This window comes from Nannobrachium achirus (genome assembly GCF_963921795.1).
Source record: "Nannobrachium achirus genome assembly, chromosome: 11".
NCBI classification, from domain to species: domain Eukaryota; kingdom Metazoa; phylum Chordata; class Actinopteri; order Myctophiformes; family Myctophidae; genus Nannobrachium; species Nannobrachium achirus.
In genome coordinates, this window is record NC_137820.1 from 18,401,098 (window position 1) to 18,421,882 (window position 20,785).

The window sequence follows — 20,785 nt, forward strand, 5'->3', positions numbered from 1 at the left end:
AAAGAAATATACAAAGATACAAGGTTTTCTGGCCAATATAACCAGCAAGACTCCCTAATCGGGAGATAAGCGACCAATCAGGTCGCATGTATACACTGCAAAAAGCAGTAGGGGCAGTGGCAAAATGTGTTTAGCTAAAATCGGCCACATGGTGGGGTTAAGAGGCCCATGTGCAGGTAGATGTTAAGATTAAAGTGGCATGTATGCCTATGTGTTGATGGAATGTGAGTGGCTAATTGCAAAGAAAAGGCAAGTGGTGTTCATGATGTGCGGAATTGTTTTGAAAAGGGAACAATCCAGCAATCGTTGCCTGTGTGTGGGTTTCCGTCAAGATTGTGCCACTCCGTTTGAAGCTGTTCATTCCAAGGATATAATTGTTTATCTGTTTGTATTTGTGAAATTTTAAAGAAAAACTATCACAAAACTGTTTTGATTAATTTATTTTATGTACACTCTTGGATATTCTGCATGAGACCTTTTGAATTTATGTGGGACAGGGTTTTTTGACTGACCAGTTTAATATATCAGAAAATATGCTGGAGGTACTAAATGGACAGTGAAGTGCAAAATAAGTCTTTAAAGCCACCTTTTTAGACAATCCAGTGTCCTGTTCTCAAGTGCTGCCATTAATTTCCACCTACTCGGGATGGCAGCACTGAATAGCACACAGGTTTAATGATGGGTTTAAAAGAGTATTTTGCAGTTCAATCACCGGATCCCTGAGGCCATGTTGAGCATCACAGGAATGCTTTCAAAAGGTGAAATACGATGCTTTAGGCTGCATTTGCAGGATAGCGGATTTCAAAGAGGCTGCAGTTCAACCCAGTTCACATTAACAAAGTGGTCTCATCCCATTGTGCAATTTCCGTACCGTCTATCAGTTCCTTATAAAATAAAATGTAACCATTTACCCTTTTAGTTGTGTTATTAGACAAAACCAACCTACCCATTCTTATTTTAAATTGACAATTTGCAAAGAAATTACACAATTTCCACTGGCACATACTAGGGCATTCACGAATAGTGATTTTTAGTATTCGAATTATTCGACCTCAAAGTATTCGAATAGTCGAATATTCGAGAGGCGAACATTGTGAAAATAGCCGATCTACATGCTCACAACGCCTCGCAACGCGAGGCGTAGATCTATTTTCACAATATTTATCTGCGGAACAGTCACATTAAATGTAATGCCTACAATTCCAAGTGCTTGTCAGGTTGAGGGTCCCCAGTTCAAATATGTTTATTTTGGGGGTCACAGCCTAAAAATGTTTGAGAACCCCTGGTATAGAGCATTAACAAATTCATCCACCAGGGGCATTGACAACTCATTCTTATGACTTCCAATCTAGCCAAGCTTTATAAACTATATATTTTTTAAAGAGAAAACAATAAAAAAAGAAAATAAGCGAATATTCTACTTTGGTGAACAACGTCGAATAGTCACTTTGATATTCGAATAGTCGTATATTCGAATATTTGGTGAATGCCCTAGCACATACCAATATAAACATTACATATGCTGCACATGAAATCAAACCGATGGTTTCGTTCTCTTCATTTATTGAAATGAAACTGTTTAACAATACCCTGTGTTCAGTCTAGTATCAGGATTCGAGGCATCATCTGGCCTGATCTTGCCTACTGTACATTTGACCACCAATACAGTCTGCTGGTACTCGGGGCAGTGTTCATGTTTAATGTATACAAGCGTTAGATCTTTTTTTTTTTTTTTTTTTCCACTGTTCTGAGGAAAACCAAGTCCCCCTCAGCATCAAAAATCGATCACTGGCTTAAGCTTCCCAGTCTGCCTCATCCTCTGCGATGGGCTGTGGGGCAGGGAGGGGTGGGATGACGTCTGACATGCGGGCAAACGCACTGCCGGTGCCGCTGGGTGCTTCGGCCGACTCCCCGCCTGCTGGACCCTTGCCGGAGATACCTGGAAAGAGTACAGAGGAATGGATGTTATACTGCTTAACCCATTTAGGCCTAGGATTATTGACTGCTTTAACTATTGAAAAATAGCAGATATACAAGCTCACAGCGCGGCACCGAGTGCCGCGCTGTGAGCTTGTAGATCTGCTATTTTTGAAAAATCATGATTATATATCTACTTAAAAGCGAACATTTGCCATTTGCTATTTTGAGATTTGCTATTTTGAGATGGGGGGTCCGTGGCCAAATACCTGTAATTTTGGGGGTCCTTGACATGAAAAGGTTTGAGAACAGCATGATTTAAGGGAAGGATTTAGAAGTCGGGTCAAATATCGGGTCAAAAATATTCAAAGACTTGCACTCATTTTCACGATTTTTCAAAAATAGCAGATCTACAAGCTCGCAGCGCGGCATTCGGTGCCGTGCTGTGAGCTTGTATATCTGCTATTTTTCTAAAGTTAAAGCATAAAATAATGGTTAAAGTGGTTAAAATCTAACGCGACTCGGGCGCGTTCCAGGTATTTGAGAGTTAAGCACGATAAGAGTAGAGTGTTATCCGCAACAATAAGTATGAATATAGAGGATGTTATACACTACACTACAGTATATGCATGGTAAGAAATAAGAATAAAAACAACGTTATACAGACAATGTGTACCGTTCCCTGACTCAGCAGTATCTGGATACAGTATTCCTATTTTAAAGGGGGATGCTTACCTTTCCTACGCATAGCCAGCTTATTGAAGAGATCGGACATAAAGTCTCCACCACTGGATGCAGCTCCCACCGCTGAGAGAGAGAGAGAGAGAGAGAGACTGACTGTCACTTGTAAATTATAAAACATGCAATCAGGTTGTATTACTCTCCAACTCCTGTTCCCCAGACCTCCAGAGACCTGTGCTTTGCAGCGGAGTGCATTAATTACAGCTCCTATGTTGTGCTAATGAAGATGTCAGCCCTGGCGTGTTAACGACTCTCCACTCCCCAAAAGTGAAATGTTAGGTTGTGACCTGTCCAGCCCACCAGAAAATATTATGGGGACGGTGTACTGTAAAGCGTTCAGTCGCTGTAAAGAGGTCATCAGGGAGATAAGGGCTGTTCTGAACACTATGATGGTAAGCACACGGTATGTGAATCAAAGCCAGGTGTGCCAAGCCGTGACTCAACAGGCCGTGCCTCTGTAGTACACAGTATCCAGTGCAGGTGAATGCAAACTAGGACTGTTCACACACATTTTGATTACACAAGTAATCAAAACTCTAAATCTGTGTGTCTGTTTAGCATCAGAATTGTAGTCAGATGTCAATTAATAGCCAAGTATGGGGTAGAGCAATGAATTAGCTATGACACGCATGGCCTCACCTCACGAATATAACGCAGGAATACCGACAAACGTACATACCGGTAGACACATTTGCAACATGTGACATAATTCACACAGACTAAACTAGATAACAGACATGATGAGGCTCACAGCTCAATACTTGGGTAGTAGGTGTCATTAACAGAAAGTGCATCTGAGCCTGCTCGAGCAGGGTACCGGAGGCAGTCGCGCTCCATCGCATGCTAGCAGACACTCAAAAAAACACTGTCACCTTGATCCTGTTCCTTCTGCTTCTTCTTCTCCATCTTGCGTTCTTTGACGTTGCGTAGCTGGGCCTTGCCGATGCCGCCGGCGTTGCGGATGGACTCCAGCAGGCCGGCGCGGCCATCCGACGGCGTGCCGACCTCGCTGGGCGCTTCAGAGACGGAGCCTGCATGGTTGGTCACAGGGGCGTCACAAGGGGGGGGGGGGGGGGGAGTGGGACTGAGTTACTACTAGGGGCCAACGTGGAGGGGCCTGAATTATTTTATACTTTAGCTATAGAAAAATAGCAGATATACAAGCTCACAGCGCGGCACCGAGTGCCGCCCTGCGAGCTTGTAGATCTGCTATTTTTGAAAAGTTGTGAAATTGTTTGTCAAATCTTTGAATATATGTTTTTAGTTTTTTTTTATATTTTTTGGGGGCTTTTTCTGCCTTTATTGATAGATTTAAAGTAGGCTGACAGGAAACGGGAGAGAGATGGGGGGTGACACGCAGCAAAGGTCGTCAGGATCGGGACTCGAACCTGCGTCGCTGCAAGGCTGGTCTGGATTAGAGTTCTCAACAGGCCTGAAAATTAAGGCCCGGCCCTAACTGGGCCCGAGTGGGCCGACCCGAAGCCCGGCCCGACCCTAACAATTATCATCATTTTCGGCCCGAAAACCCGAAAGCCCGAGAGAGAGAGAGAGAGAAAAAAAAAACGTCGCCAGTAGGCAGCTGGCAGCGCCAGTGCCTCAAATTACAACAGTGAGAGAACGGACATATAATAGTTGGCGAAATGGCAACTTCACATGTTAAATTGTTCATGAAACATGCAAGGTTCTGCACAAAATGTGCTAACGTTAAATCCCTGTTGTTGTCAACAGTCAATCTCAATCATACAGCTCTCATCCTCCCTCTCCCTGCCGTTGTCGCTGCCTGCGTGATTTATGTTTCGTCCTTTCAACGGTCACGCATCAAACGCAGGCTCGGCAGATCTATAAACCCAAAACGTGTTCATCTGGCTTGCATTCTGGGCTTGCAGATCTGTTGTTTAGTGCGCGACACCACCTGATCACCATGCTTAAACATATACAACTTAGGCACGTAATAAGCGGCGCGCTGCGGCTGTAAACCCTTTAATATAAATGCACACAGCAGCAGCAAAGGACACTTGATTAACCAGAAAGCATAATGGAATTAATAATATCTTACCAGCCGAGATGATCGTCTCTAAGGTAAGAGGATGTCAACGTATGGTGCTTTTAGGTTGGTCATGTTGATGTTGTTAATACAATCCTCTTAAGTCCTTGTCAATAATATCCAGGTTGGTTCCGCTTTGAATGTACTTTTCTTGGATTTATAACTTATTACAAACTTGTAAAACTGCCTGCTGCCTTTTAATTTAACATGCAGCTCCAAACTTTCATCGTAGCCGCTCGATCACACAGAGCTAACGCTGACTCGCTGCCTGTGACAGACTTCCGTATATCCAAAGGTTTCGATTGTGACGTCATCACAACAACCAGACTGCTCTATGAGACTGATAGACTATACTTCCGTATGCGTCACCGATTATCCTTGGTCCATTGGTTAGGAACTTAGGCAGGTTTCAGTGCTGCGCTGAAGACAGGCAGACAGCGATACTGCGCCTGTTCTCTGTTGCTTGAGTGACGGAGCCCGGAGCCCGGCCCGGCCCGACTAATTATTATAATTTTTGGGCCCGGCTCGGCCCGATAACGTCGGGTCGGGTAGGGTCGGGTTCGGGCCGAATTTGAGAACTCTAGTCTGGATTACCAGCCTAGGTGCCTGGACCAGTGGACCACTACACTGTGGCCCAGGCCGAATATATGTATTTTTTAAGCGAACATTTGATTTTGCTTCTGGGGGGTCCCTGGAACTAAATATTTTGAGATGGGGGTCCGTGGGCAAATACATATCATTTTGGGGGTCCTTCACACGAAAAAGTTTGAGCACAACTGACATAGAAACATAGGTTTTTTCAAAAAACCTTAGACGGATTTGAAATATTCAAAGACTTGCACACATTTTCACGATTATTCAAAAATGCGAGCTTGTATACAGTATCTGCTATTTTTCAACAGTTAAAGCACAAAATAATGCGTTCCCAGTCTTAAATGGTTTAAACCCCCTCCCCCTATGAAGAACATTCATGGGGGCCCCGCAGTGTGAATCCTTGTACCCAGGGCCCAGGATTTGGTGCGACACCCCTGGTTGGTCAGTCGGGGGAAGAGTCAGGGTCAACGAGACGAGAGGCCCTGCCTACAGGGCAGTGAAGGGTTCTCACCCTTCAAGGTCAATTATTGTCAGCCCTACAGTGTGAACATGTGGGCTTGACTTGATCTAGGCATATTATACATCTCTCACAGGCAGAGACACAGGTTCCCGGGGGTTATATTGACTGTGTGGGTAATGTATGCACAGCACACAATCGCTCTTTACGCTTTGTTGAGGTCAAGTGAATTCTTCTGTTTTGTGTAAAGCATGAATTATGTATGACCATATATAAATGTGTGTGTGTGTGTGTGTGTGTGTGTGTGTGTGTGTGTGTGTGTGTGTGTGTGTGTGTGTGTGTGTGTGTGTGTGTGTGTGTTCAAAGTATTGGAATAGTCGAATATTCCACAGGACTGGCCAAACTGTCAAATATTAAGTAAGCAAGAGGCGAGTAAGGTCACGGCCTAAAAAGGTTTGAGAACCCCTGGTATAGAGCATTTACAAATTCATCCACCAGGGACAATGACAACTCATTCTTATGACTTCCTATCTAGTCAAGCTTTATAAACTATATATATAAAAAAAAAAGCGAATATTCGACTTCGGTGAAAAGCGTCGAATAGTGACTTTGATATTCTAATATTCTAATATTTGGTGAATGCCCTAGTGTGTGTGTGTGTGTGTGTGTGTGTGTGTGTGTGTGTGTGTGTGTGTGTGTGTGTGTGTGTGTGTGTGTGTGTGTGTCATACCTGAGCCCGGCACTCGACTGACTTCAGCAGGGCTGTCCGTGGGGGGAGGAGGAGGCGGCGGCGGTGGAGGGGGCGCCCCGGGGGGAGCGGTCGTGGGGGTGAAGGTAGGTTCAGGGGGGGGAGGGGGAGGAGGTGGAGGCGGGGGAGGGGGCGGAGCTTCGGCCTGGAAACGAGATCCTAGAATGCGGACGAAAAAGAACAGGCCAGAGTTTCCATGTCAACGAAACAAACCACAAATGAGAAGGAAACATAAATCAGGGGTCTTCAACGTTTTCAGGCCAAGGACCCCTTAGTCGAGAGAGAGAGATGAAGCATGGACCCCCCCACAACCCATAGATACCATATAATTCCGTTTCATCGTTTGACAGCACAATCATCAGTGTATTTTGGGTTCATCTAAATATGTGTTTCCAGATATTTAATCACTTGAACCGTCAATACATAATAAACTTGACCTATCTCTGTGCTTAGTCTGCCATTTTTCCACTACACGAAACCTCTTTGCCAAAAATAGCCGATCTACAAGCTCACAACACCTCGCAGTGCGAGGCGTTGTGAGCTTGTAGATCTGCTATTTTCGGCTAAAGTTCTCAGAATATGGATGCTGGGGGTTCAAGTGGTTAATATAGAAAAGGAGAAAAAAAGCTTCTATCACACAAAGATTTGAAGGACCCTTTAGTAACTCTGAGAACCCCCTAGGGGTCCCAGACCCCCCTGTTGAAGACCCCTGACATAAATACAAGTGTGTGTGAGTGAGAGAGCGAATGTGTGTGCGTGAGAGTGCACGTATACCAGGCCCGTTGCTCTCCTCCCCGGAGAAGGAGGGCAGCTCGGGGATGTTGTGTGTGGTTCCTGAGGGGGCAAAGCCTGGCCCCAGATCAGCGCTGTAGGACAGGTCGTCTGCTATGCCCGGCAGGTCGGGCAGGTAGGATGGTACGTCTATCTCAGGCACTTGGCCCAGATCTGGTACGTAAAAGTAGCTCTCAGCCGTCTGTCATTGGTAGAGGAAGATGACCAGTTAAATCATTAAAATCATAAGTTAGTAGTGACAATTCAGTACAAAAATTCTGTTAAAAGGTCTTATGACATCAAAACAATAAAAATATTCTTTTGTGTGGCTTTTCTTATGTTTTCTGACCTCAATTACACCCCAAAAAAATGTACATTCAACATACAGTGGTTTTTCTGTAATCTGTAGTTTTTGGAATAATTTGGCTAAAGAAAGTGGGTTTATTTGCCTCTGGACGTACGCATCATCATCCAGGGGAGGATGTGGTTGTAGGTGAGGGTGAACGCAACAACTGAACTGGTAAATGATGCATTGGAACAATACAAACACAATAGAAAGTACGATCAAAGGTGATACACTCTCCCCTTTTCCCCCCTTTTTTTTTATGTCATAAGGCCTTTAAAATGCAATTAATTCAGTATTCAGTAATGGTCTTAAGGACTTGAGTTGAGAGGGAGGGTGTGTGCTTGAGTTACCTGTCTCTCCAGCTGTTCTCTCTTTGTGATGGACAAGGGGGCATCAAATGGTTTCGCTGCTTTCTCTGTCTCCAGAGTGTTGTGCGTTTTTGTCACAGCTCCTGCCAGAGGATCCAGGAACACGTACTTCTTATATCTACAAAAGGTGAAAATTAGGGATGCCCCGATCAGGGTTTTTTTGCTCCCGATCCGATACCGATCAAATATTATTGCTTCCGATTCGATCCCGATCTTTCCCGATCCGATCTTTTGGCAAGGCATTAAGAAGAAAAAAAAATTCTATTCATTCTATCACTTGGTTCTCAACCTTTTCAGGCCGTGACCCCCAAAATAATCATATTTTAACTGGGGACCCCCGACCCTGAAGAGTTGAGGAAGTATATTTTGTATAACACGGTTCTATTGTGAAAATAGCAGATCTACATGCTCACAACGCCTCGCAACGCGAGGAGTTGTGAGCATGTAGATCGGCTATTTTCACAATTTCTGGCTTTAATATTTGACAATTTGGCCAATGTTTAATTTGTCATTTTAGAGGTATTAAAAAGTCCTTAATTTTTCACTTTCGAAATGTGCAGATACCCTCTATACACTTAAACTTTATGTTGATTTGTTTACTGTTGAGAGAGAAAACAATGTTGCACATTAAGTTAATCATCTGGGGACCCCTCCAAAATAATTTGAGGACCCCCCTGGGGGTCCCGACCCACAGGTTGAGAACCACTGAGCTAGTTGACAGTGCAGAGAGACATAATTGCCTTCCTTTGATCCATTAGCAAGGGGCCAATTACTACTTATTGGCATCAGCTGCCAGCTGTACACAGAGTCTGACACAATCACCTTCCCTCTGCAGTGCTCTGTCTGTCTCATTTCTCCAAAAGCCCTTGAATATGATTGAAAATGATTAAGGATTACTGTGATTATGGTAAGCTTACATTTCATATCGCATTCACCTTACCTGTAACTTTCAGTACTCCCAGAAAATATTTTTTTGAAAAAAAAAAAAAACTTTTTTTTTTTTCCCGATTTTTTTTCCCCGATCTCCGATCTTATAAAAACGGCCATATCGGCGGCCGATCCGATCACGTGATCGGGATCGGGCAACACTAGTGAAAATGTAATTAAATTAAACGTAACCTGTCCTCTAGCAGAGGGGTTCCAAAAATGTTTCAGCTCAAGACCCAAAAGAGAAATTTGTTTTTTACTTGGGACCCAAACGTACATACTGTATATACATCTATGATTTGCCATCACATCTAACTTTATAAACTACTGATAAATAACACAACAAACCATGAATTGCTATGTCTATGAAATGTATTTAATTACAAAAGTACATAAAAATGCTCAGTGTAATCTTAGGTTTCTCACCACCTCTATAAAATTCCAAAACTTAGATGAAAGAACTCACAGTTCTACACTCCTTTATATATCTGAACGCTTCTGTATATTTTTCCATCTCTCAACTTTAAACCTCAACATGCTAGAAAGGGTATAATATTTCATTTAATTAAATATGAGGCATGTGATTGGTTTACGTTTTCGACCAGCAGATCCTTTATTATGGGCTTGGCGCAAGACTCATTTTACCGCCATGAAAACAGTAAAACAGCGCTGGCCACAGTGCTGTTTTACCTAGCAGCTGTTGTTAATTCGTGCCATCAAAAAGTGTCTGAAACATCGCACCTGTGGCATTTCATCTCCGATCCACCGGCTCATATCAATCGCAGTGAGCAAGATAACGTCAGCAATTTCCGTCCGGTCCAATTTGATTTGCATTTTGAATGGTTTTGGTGAAGCCAATGTTTATACAAATCATCCTTGTTTTTTCGCATCACACCATGCACACAATCGATGGTGAGGGAATCAGTCACAGACAATGTGAAGGTCACTTTCTAACACCACTTCTGCTATTCTCGCTGCAGCCCAGAGCTTCTGGGAACTCGGATTACCTGGGTCAGAGAGTGCAATACTTTCATGTCATGTCCATGTATCAAGTTCAGGTTCGTGATAAGTGTGGAGTGGTGTAAACTGTACCTGAGCTGAACAGACTAGTGTACTGTTGCAAAAATAATGCTCTTCTTGTAGGCTCATTTTAATCGGCAACCCAATAAAAACGTGCCTGTGACCCAGAATGGGTTGTAACCCCTAGATCTGGTGTGTGTGTGTGTGTGTGTGTGTGTGTGTGTGTGGACTCACAGGTTCTCAGTAGTGTTAAAGAGCAACAGAGAGCTGATAGAAGAGATGTTGCGGGGAAGACTGCCCAGTCCCTCCTCCGTCTCATCTTCAGACCTCTTCTTATTGCTCACACACACTGGGAAATACAGCATCTTCTCCTAAAAACAACAAAAGGCACATAGATGGCCACATTGTGAGCTGAAGACCTGTGGCATTTTCACCTAACCTGTGATTTGTGCAAACCATACAATCAAAGACACACACACACACACACACACACACACACACACACACACACACACACACACACACACACACACACACACACACACACACACACACACACACACACACACACACACACACACACTTGTGAGTTATGATTAGGGATGGGACGATATGAAAATGTCATATCACGATTATTGTGACAAAAGAAATCGCGACAATTATTATCACGATAATCAAAATCCATTATCCTGGGGCGGAACATTTGCCAAAAAATAGCAGATCTACAAGCACGCAACGCGTCGCGTTGTGTCGTGAGCTTGTAGATCGGCAATTTTTGGGGCAAAGACCTTTTACGAATTTAGAAGGTTTACGTGGTACCGGATGTGCAGCTTGGCAAATAAAAGCTGAATTGATCCCAGTGCATGACGGAGGACAATATCACAATAAATTAAATCTCCGCAATATGTTTTTTTATCATGATAAACGATAATATTGCTTTTCGTCCCATCCCTAGTTATGATTGGGGACCGAGATGAATAATACATTCCAGCACCAGTGAAAATCGCCAACTAAGTTTTCCTTTTTTTCCTTCTCCAGCCGCACACTAGAACAACACACTTGCAGGGCCGAGCGAGCAGCCAAGCACACACAGCAGAAAATATGCTGGTCCCTGTAAAGTTTCCTCAGACTCAATAGGAAGACTGTGTTAACCATAAATAATGCAGGAGGAACTTGCCTCAAGGCTGAGGTGCGCACACACACACAAACACACATTTTTAGTGCAGTCTATGTATGAACATCTAGTGTGCAATTCACAAAGGCATGCGTACAAACACACCCCATGATTGTACAGTGTGCATGTATGCAACTGATCCACCTGCCTCTGACTGTAGTGCAGCCAAAGATGCTTCCCTGGACACCGCCTGTGACTGTCATAGGGCTATTTACAAGGGAAAGGAGATCTCTATGGATCTGTCTGTTATGTTACATATACAAAATGCTATACAGTATAGTAACATTTAGCAGACTGAGTGGGGAAGTTTGCCTCCAACCGGGAGGCGAACCCAGTCCCCCAGGCAAGCAACAAGCAACACTAAGAGAGCTAGCTCGCTCAGCGGAATGAGTTGCGGCCCATAGCTGGTTACATTACCCCCTCCTCACAGAAGCGTGCCCCTGCGCTTCACTGCCACCACAGCCGGTCCCTCATGCGAGGGCACGCTTCACGGGTCCGCCCGTCTGACACAAATGTAACGTTTAGCAGAGTGAGTGGGGAAGTTCACCTCCAACCGGGAGGCGAACCCGGGCCCTAACTCAGCAGACCAGGCAAGCAACAGGCAACGCTAAGAGAGCTAGCTCGCTTAGCGGAGCGAGTCGCGGCCGGATCTCTAATATAACAGGGTCGTTACAATATATGGCAAGACATGTTTGTATAGGTAACACCAGCAACTGAATAAATAATGCTGTGAGATTAACTCCAGCCTAAATAAAGTTACAGGTGTCCAGGATAAAGACATGCAATGCACAGAGGTGCACTGATTCTCTTAGAGACTCTCCGGATTAAATTCAGGGCAGGCTATGCGATGGAAACAAGTGAAAATATATCTATAACCGATATATTATACCAACACTTTTAGCTGGGTCAGCTTTGTACAGAGGCCTTGAAAGATACAAGAGTGCAATGAATAAAGTAGTAGCACATATTGTCCTACAGTAGCATTTCCTGTTGTTCTGAACATTGTGGCTTGCCTTGAATCTGGTGATTGGAACCATTGTTGTACAACACAGTGCTTCAAAGTTGAAAACATTTCATCTGCAGCCAAAGAAGTACTTTGATTGGAGTTTCAATCGTGGCATAGCATAACAACAGTTAACGATTACAATAGGCTCTTTTAAAACCTGCGTGGAATCAATACCCTTTGTGTATGTGCGTTTGTTGTACCTGCAGTGCCTTGTCATCGAGGGGCCGTAGCTTGTTCTGTATTTTGTAGCGGGGACGAGAGTGTGCGGAAGGGTCTGTGGCCCCACTGAAGATAGAAGAATAGTCTTGAAGCCGATCTGGGGCAGGGTACTTGGCACTGGAGAACACCTAATGCACACAAACACATGGCTGAAACATGTTATTTGTCCACTAATTGCCCCCTCATCCGAGTGAATGATGGGACACATGTAGCAGCAGTGCCTTTATAAGGAAAGTGGACGTTACCTTGGTGGCCTTCTTACTGCCTTTGATCTTGTCCACACGTGCCTGAGCTAGTCTGATCCGGTCAGTTACGGCATGCAGCTGCCGGCGGTTCTTCTCCACGCTCTCAGACACCCTGAAGGCATACACGCGCATGCACACACACACACACACACACACACACACACACACACACACACACACACACACACACACACACACACACACACACACACACACACACACACACACACACACACACACACACACACACACACACACACACACACACACACACACACACACACACACACACACACACACACACACCAAGTGTGTCTGAGACCATGTGCATAAATATAACTCCTGCATGCAATGTGTATGAGACAGCCATTACATGTCTTGGTGGGTCATATTAAGCATCTCATGTATAAACCATGATGCACTCATACTACAGATTGCCCTGAAGTTGTCGTGTTCTACCGCAGCTTAAATACAGCAGAGCAGTACCTAAATCTAGTCTGTGTGTGAGTGTGTGTGTGTGCGCTAGGGCATTCACGAATAGCGATTTTTAGTATTCGAATTATTCAACCTCAAAGTATTCGAATAGTCGAATATTCGACAGGACTGGCCAAACTGTCAAATATTAAGTAAGCAAGAGGCGAACATTGTGAAAATTGCCAATCTACATGTAGATCTGCTATTTTCACAATATTTATATGCGGAACCGAGTCACATTAAATGTAATACCTACAATTCCAAGTGCTTGTCAGTTCAAATATGTTTATTTTGGGGGTCACAGCCTAAAAAGGTTTGAGAACCCCTGGTATAGAGCATTAACAAATTGATCCACAAGGGGCACTGACAACTCATTCTTATGACTTCCTATCTAGCCAAGCTTTATAAACTATATATTTATTAAAGAGAAAACAAAAAAAAAAGGCGAATATTGAATATTCGACTTCGGTGAACAACATCGAATAGTGACTTTGATATTCGAATATTCGAGGTGCGTGCGTGCGTGTTGGACTTGCCTGCTGAATATGTCTGTAGAGATGGTCTCAAGGTAATGCAGTGCATCAGCTATCTGGTGAATGGCCTCCTCTCTCCTCAGGTCTTGCTGGATGAGAGGCACGGAGTAGACCTGGCCCTCCAGGCAATGCTTCTGTGTCATCCTGGACAACATCAACATGGTAACCGGTCACTTCGCCAAAAATCCAACTCGCCAAATTGTCCACGCTCATTGGGCAGGCTTGACAATGCTCCTGGATTCGCCAGGATGATTGGCAATTACATCTACTATGTTAAATATTTTCTGGGGGAGGACCCCCAGATGAGAAGTCATTATTAAGGATGTCTTACTTTGCTTCAGTCATCAAATTTGTACACCTACATTTGGCATTTTACAAGCCTGATAAAAGCAAGCCTGATAAAAGTATCAAACATGCACAAAATTCAACAGAACACAGGAAAATATATATCTGTTAAGAAGTTTTGGGGGGAGGACCACCAGACCCCTGTTGGGGAGTTCCGCGCACCCCCTAAAAATACATCTCCTGGATTCTCCTGGAATGACAGTCTAATGTTGACAACCCTGCTCATTGGCAAGGTGTCCTAGCAAGTTGATTTGGCGAGTTGGATTTTTGGCGAAGTGACTGGTATTCCATCAACAATCAACATTACACAGTGATGGATGGCGGTAACCTCCTGACACAGTTTGAGCTCAAAAGAAACAAGTCTCCACATTGCAGTTCCAAATCCTGGTATTTAACATATTTTAACTAACCTTGAGTTAGGGATGCACAATATGGATAACATGTAATACCTCTGTATTTATGCCAAATATTTCAATACGATATACAATATTACCGTACAAATGTCATAGTCAATATTTTTAAGTGTTGCAACAGTGAAAACAAAGCTTTATTCAAAAATCAAACCATGTTTGAAGTGAGCGGTGGTGCATGTGTGTGTGTGTGTGTGTGTGTGTGTGTGTGTGTGTGTGTGTGTGTGTGTGTGTGTGTGTGTGTGTGTGTGTGTGTGTGTGTGTAGCAGTTAATTTCCGGGTCGTGCGTAGCTCTGGTCCATCGCGTCACCTCCAGTGACGCTCTGACAGACCCGTCGGCAAATGAATAGACCGAGTTTTCTCAGCCCCTACGAGCGCTCAACTTCAGTCAAAATAAACAAAACAAAGTAGTTTTGTTTATTTTGACTCAAGTTGAACGCTGGTAGGGGCTGAGAAAACGCGGTCTATTCATTTGCCGACGGGTCTGTCAGAGCGTCACTGGAGGTGACGCGATGGACCAGAGCTAGGTCGCACGTGCATGTACGTGTGTGTCTGTGTGCGACTCAACAGTGCCACTTGGTCACTAGCGGTATTGCAGCTCAGGCTACAAGTAACATAGATAGTAACACACGGATAAAGCCACTCTAAGGAGACGGTACTGCTCAAAAACAGCATAATAACAAGTCAACATTACTCTTGATTTAAGTGCTATTGGGTTCCCACACTTAGTTATTTGCCTGCACCTTTAACAGTTAAGGCTAATCAACTTCAAAGGGTACTAGGCCCATATATATATATATATATATATATATATATATATATATATATATATATATATAATAGCCATGGTGGATTTTTGTCAAAACACGCGCAGACTCACTATATACTGACAGCTGACTCTCACATGACATGACAATTTCCTCTGCTACCACAAGCTATTTCACTTCATAGCATGTGTCCTGTCCTCCTGGTGCGTTTATCAAAGATTAATGGCATGCTGGAGGAGGGGAAAAGTCTAAACGTTAAACCTGGACCTGTTGGATGAACCTGAGCGGTGGTTCTCAAAAAGTAGATTCCAGGGACTCTGGGGGTTCCTTTTAGGGGGGTCTAAATGGACCCATACAAGTCTGTAACTATTGACAGTGTACAAATGGAACCAAATGAACCCGGACGGGTTCATTTGGTTCCATTTGTACACTGTCAAGAGTTAAGGGGAGACCTTGAAATGAGAAACACTGAACCAGAAATTCCAGAATACAGTATGCGACTACCAGCCCATTGGTTTGCACTGCTATGTGTACCCCCGTTATAAGCACTATAAACACAGAGCTAATACTGTCTGTCCGGACCTCTATGTGTCAGATGTGTAGATGTGTAGCTGGCTGTAACAGGTCTTACCTGACCATGGAAAACGTCTGGTTTTATCGGTGTGTTTTGGAGAAATAAATTGATATCAAGACAAGCGGCCTGGTTTGTTTTCCACAGCACAGCAAAACAAATCGTTCCCTTCCGCCTCAGTCTGTCACATGACCACCGACGATTTTTAAAGCTACAGAGCGCCCAGAGGAGGCTTCTGGAAATAATACAACATCTTTATGGCCTCTATTTGTCGTAATAATGATGGCGGTGCGGGCAGAAACACAGCCCGCACAGGCCGCTATATAATCTGGAATCCCATCCATGTGTAACATTCAATACTGAATCGCGAGCATGCGTGCGCGTGGTTGTTGCTGGTAATATACTCATCTTAAACATTGACTGCAGGCTGCATATTTAAATGTTGAGAGTGAGGACCCCCCCCCGCCCCCACCTGACTTTTTTTTAGATTGTCTCTCTTTGAGATTTCGTGTGGCTGTCGGTGCGTGTGTGTGTGCGTGTGCTACTCATAGGTGCACCTACTGCTGTGTGAATGCTTGCGCATGCCGCGCGCCCCCGGTACGGTGCGTAATGACGCATCCAACCCACGGCGCCCCCACCCTCCGGTCACATCTGGAGCGGCTCTTTCTCTCTCATCAGCACCACTCACTGATCCTCGGAGGGGAGAGAGAAGCGAGGCAAGCCTCGTCCACATTCTCCAGAACCCAGCAGAACCAATCGGACTGCGAGGGAGGGCGCACACAAAGAACAAACTTATTCTGCTCTCGCACCAAGCTCGGATCTTTTTTTTAATTTTTTTTCTCTCTCTCCCCCCTCCCCATCGTTTCTCTGATCTGAGTGCTCTCCCTCCGTCTGTCAGGGACACTGACCGTGCATCCTATTATTTTTCCTCCTTCCTCTCTCGGGCATGGCGAGTTCAAGCCTCCTGGAGAACCCGGTGCAGGCCATCCTATACCTGCGGGAGCTCACCACTATCGTCCAGAACCAGCAGAGCCTCATCCAGACCCAGCGCTCCCGGATAGAGGAGCTGGACCGCCGCGTGGACGAGCTGATCGGCGAGAACAGACACCTTCAGAATGCCAGAGGACAGCATCTGTATCACCATCACCACCACCACCACCCGGAGCCCGGCTACCTCCTCCATCACCACCCCGCCGACCCCAAAATTGACATGGGCTCGGGGTCTCAGCTCGCGGTGGACCACGCACAATGCCCCGCACAGGTCGAAGCCCCCCCGGCCCAACCGCAGCTGCAGTCTTCCTCGGAGCCGTCTAAACCCACGGACCCGGAGGACATGCAGCTGGTTCCGGCGAAGCCGTCGTCCTCCTCTTCCCCGGCCGAAAGTGACCAGGAGGACGGGAGGAACAGCCCCAGCTGCCGCTCCCTCGTCCCGCTGACCCCCACGACACTTTGTAGATCCTCGGGCCTGGCGAGGAAATCTGAGTGAGTATTATAGGCTATAATATTGCATAAAGGCGTTGGGCTGTACGAAAACAGTGATTATTCGTGCGTGACTGCGCGTGCACGCACGCACGCACGCACGCACGCACGCACGCACACACACACACACACACACACACACACACACACACACTGACCCTGCATTTCAACAAGACTTTGGAAACAGCTAATGAGGAGAATGTGCTGGCAATTTTCTTGCAGAGAGGAGATGGTGGATTACTTTTAGATGCGAAAGTGGAACATGACGCTTACATAACAAACCCGCTGTATGATGCTCTAGTGAGCTGCGAGCTCTGCACTGCACTGTCAGCCCCAATTTCAAAGCTACTGTCAAACCAAGTCTCAACATATCTGACGAGCAGTGTTGGGGAGTAGCGTTCGCCTAATTTAGGCTATACTCCATGGCATGAAGGTGTAGCTTACCAGAAGAACATATCTGCATGCTAGCAACATTACCTGATCTGTTATTTTTTTTTGGCAAACATACCATCACGCAATGGAGTGTGTACTGTAGATTAATCTATAGTCACAAGTAGCACTAATTAATGTATTTTCACAATATGGCTGTAGGCCTATGGTAAAATAAATAAATACATAAATAAATAAATACTATAGCGGGTTAAGGACCATACTCTGCAGCAACCCAACAATTCTCTTAAGCACATGCTCATGGAGGGATATTTGTATTCAAACATTTTCAAATGTTGAAAAAATGGCAGATCTACAAGCTCAAAACGTCCCACCGTGCAAATATGTTGTGAGCTTGTAGATCTGCAATTTTCCTTTTTTTTGTTTGTTTGCTATTTGTCAAATGACTATTATGTAGACCTACTATAGGGCTTAAGTGGTTAGTGGGAAGAAAACTCCAGATCCTGGCGTTAAGTGGGCAGGCAACCATCTGCCTCTACCAGTTGGGTTGAGAGAGAGGGGGAGAGACAGAGACAGAGACTGCAGAGACAGACAGACAGACAGACAGACAGACAGACAGGTGCAGGGACATGCTGGGCCCCTGATTCAGCCCGGGAAAAAGAGTTGGAGAGGCCCTCATTGCGCGCTATAGAGCATCGCAGTGAGGTGTCGGAAGTCCATTTTCCATTCATTTTCACCATAGGGTTTTTCATTATCAGCCACAAAGTCGTAGCAATTCAATGTACACTTACCACTAGGCTGGTGGTTGTAAAATGGTTCTATATGCTCCTGTAGAACCCCAGAGTATGTATGCAATCACTCTAGTTTTAGTAAAACACGTTTTAATCAAGATCGCACGGAGAAGAACTGCATTTCCCATACTGCTGCATGTAATCGACGTCTGTGATTGGTCTAGCTTCTTCTTCTTTCACATATCTTGCTGTTACCGCGGAAGTAGCTTCCCGGCGGATTATTGCACTTCAGCAGAACTCCGTGAGCGATCGTCTTTCTTTTACAAATATGATGCACTATGTTAAGGATGACGATAAGAGCGTCCACAGAGATGACAATCACTACATTTCAGGCCATATGCTGGCCTGGATAACTAAACTGAGCGTGATTTAAGGGCTATATTTCAGGAAACAAGAGTGTCATTCGCAATGCATTCTGGGAGTGTAGTTTCCGCAATTTTAAAAATAATGATGTACACAGTCTTGTACCCTGCCCTTTTTTCAGCTTTCTAATTAATCTTTGCATTCAAAAAAATTTGATTATTGTCATGATTCCTCTCCAGCCGAGGCGGCTTTGTCCAAGGCTTAAAAACTTTTAAATAAATACTTTATGAAATGTCTATGGAAGAAATGAATGCGGATAGCGCTTCCGACACCAGAGTGAGGACGGGGTGGGGCTTCAACTGCGATGCTGCTGCTACTCAAAGATTTGTGACAAAGTGACAAGCCTGTGGGCCAATTACACAAGTTATATTTCATCGTTGTCGGGTGGAAACCTTGTATGTTTTGTATTTATAATTTTTAAAAGGATTTAAACTAGTGAAAACAGCCGATCTACAAGCACACAACGCCTCACACCGCGAGGCGTTGTGTGCTTGTAGATCTGCTGTTTTCACTACTTTTGTGCGACGGCCTTGTATGATGAAGCAGAGCTTTGCTTTGCGAAAAAAATTACAAATTTTAAACTTGGAGATACAAGGTTTATGCCCGACAATGAGAATTTGCTTTGTTGGCCGCCCAGCCCCCAAAATGGAACAAAGGCAGACATTTTATTTAAATTTTTTCCTAATGGCCGGCCTGGTCCAGGCCGGGAATGAACCGGCAGTTCGGGAGTTGCCCCACTTTTCCCAATGGCCAGCACGTCCCTGGACAGGTGTACAGGTGTACAACAACAACAACAACAAGAATAACAATATAGCAGTCCTATCATCTATGGAAACCTTTCCACCCGCTGCCAGGAAGTCCGCCGCACATCACACTCCATGCATGCCTGCAAGACAAGAATGTGTAAAAACTCCAGAGAAAGTTAGTAACATGCATATGATGCATTGATGTGAATGCAAACAGTCAGATGGAGAGGAAAATGGGTGAAGTGCTCCTTTAAAGTAGATGATTGAAGTTACCTCCCAGATTTCACAGACCAATTTTTATGGGTCACGACTTTTTTTTTTACAAATAATTATATATACTTTTATTTTAAAAATAATCTTATACATTTTCAAAAAACAATCACATCTAAGAAATGTCATAAACAAAATCTAACAATAATTAAGTAGGAGTGAAAGTCAAAAGTCAAAAGCGGCGCAAATTTAACTAATGTAGCCTAATTTAACTAAATCATCTGCATAAAATATATTAATATTGCCTAAAGGAAGCATTTATAAGGTGAATAGTACTGGTCCAAGCACAGAACCTTGAGGAACTTTGTTCCTATAACCTTTGCACTAACTGAAATTGATTGAAGTCGTTAACCGGCTCAATACATTAATTAATGCCAATTAAATGTTCTAGTCTCTGTAATAGAATGTGAGGGTCAGTGGTGTCCAATGCAGCACTGCAGTCTGAAAAAAGACAAACGCAGAGAGAACTCCTTTGTCTGATGCAAAATAGGAAGCCATTTGTAACTTTAACCAGTCCTGTCTCTGTGCTATGATGCTCTAAATCACTTAATACAAATTATTTTTAATATAGAAAGTCACAACTGCTTGGTGACTGCTTGGCGACTCTCTTAGAGAGAAATGGATTGTTCTAGGTTGGCTAAAACACTTAAATCAAGAATAGGGTTTTAAGAGACTTAAGCAGAAACTTTAAAGGAATGTGGCGCCTATCCTGTCACCAAAGACTGATCACATCAAGCAATAGTCTAGTTGGTATGGGGTCCAAGTCTCTAGGAGACATGGTTGGTTTAGAATGAAGACATTGTCGAGGTGCATTCAAGTTTTCCCAGACAGCCTTTAAAAGAATGGTGTTGGAAATTCATGCAGGCTATGCTCATGTAGTGGGAAAACTCCTATATCTCACACTTTTTATTTTACGTTTCATTTACCATAGTTACTTGCAGATCAGTGATCTTATTTTTGAGCAAGACATGGCCAAAATGGCTGCATTTAAAACATACCGGTATAAGACACAAGCCTAGACAAGAAGATAAGAGGCACAAAGTACTAAGTACCTGGACAGGGAAGATCA

The 20,785-nt window shown here is 44.2% G+C and overlaps 2 protein-coding genes across 3 annotated transcripts in view; one reads left to right on the plus strand and one right to left on the minus strand.

Annotated features, from left to right (window-relative positions):
* Positions 1–478: 478 nt before the first annotated feature.
* Positions 479–15,861, minus strand: wash1 (WAS protein family homolog 1; the record flags this gene model as incomplete). Of its 2 annotated transcripts, XM_080737718.1 has the most annotated exons (11): positions 479–1,939; positions 2,653–2,724; positions 3,531–3,689; positions 6,484–6,660; positions 7,276–7,474; positions 7,969–8,104; positions 10,168–10,304; positions 12,314–12,460; positions 12,578–12,689; positions 13,588–13,728; positions 15,738–15,861. In XM_080737718.1, the coding sequence occupies 11 exons, from the start codon at positions 15,743–15,745 to the stop codon at positions 1,794–1,796; spliced, it is 1,434 nt and encodes a 477-aa protein (XP_080593844.1). In that variant the 3' UTR covers positions 479–1,793. The 2 variants fall into 2 exon arrangements, with proteins under 2 accessions (XP_080593844.1, XP_080593843.1); XM_080737717.1 differs by lacking the exon at positions 15,738–15,861 and having other exon boundaries at positions 13,588–13,739.
* A 762-nt stretch (positions 15,862–16,623) lies between these two features.
* Positions 16,624–20,785, plus strand: part of iqsec3b (IQ motif and Sec7 domain ArfGEF 3b) — a gene marked incomplete at both ends in the record, with an annotated part of 51,898 nt that continues 47,736 nt past the window's right edge. The window contains one exon of the mRNA XM_080737288.1: positions 16,624–17,159. Within this exon, the coding sequence (XP_080593414.1) occupies positions 16,624–17,159 (536 nt within the window). The remainder of the gene's footprint in view (positions 17,160–20,785) is intronic.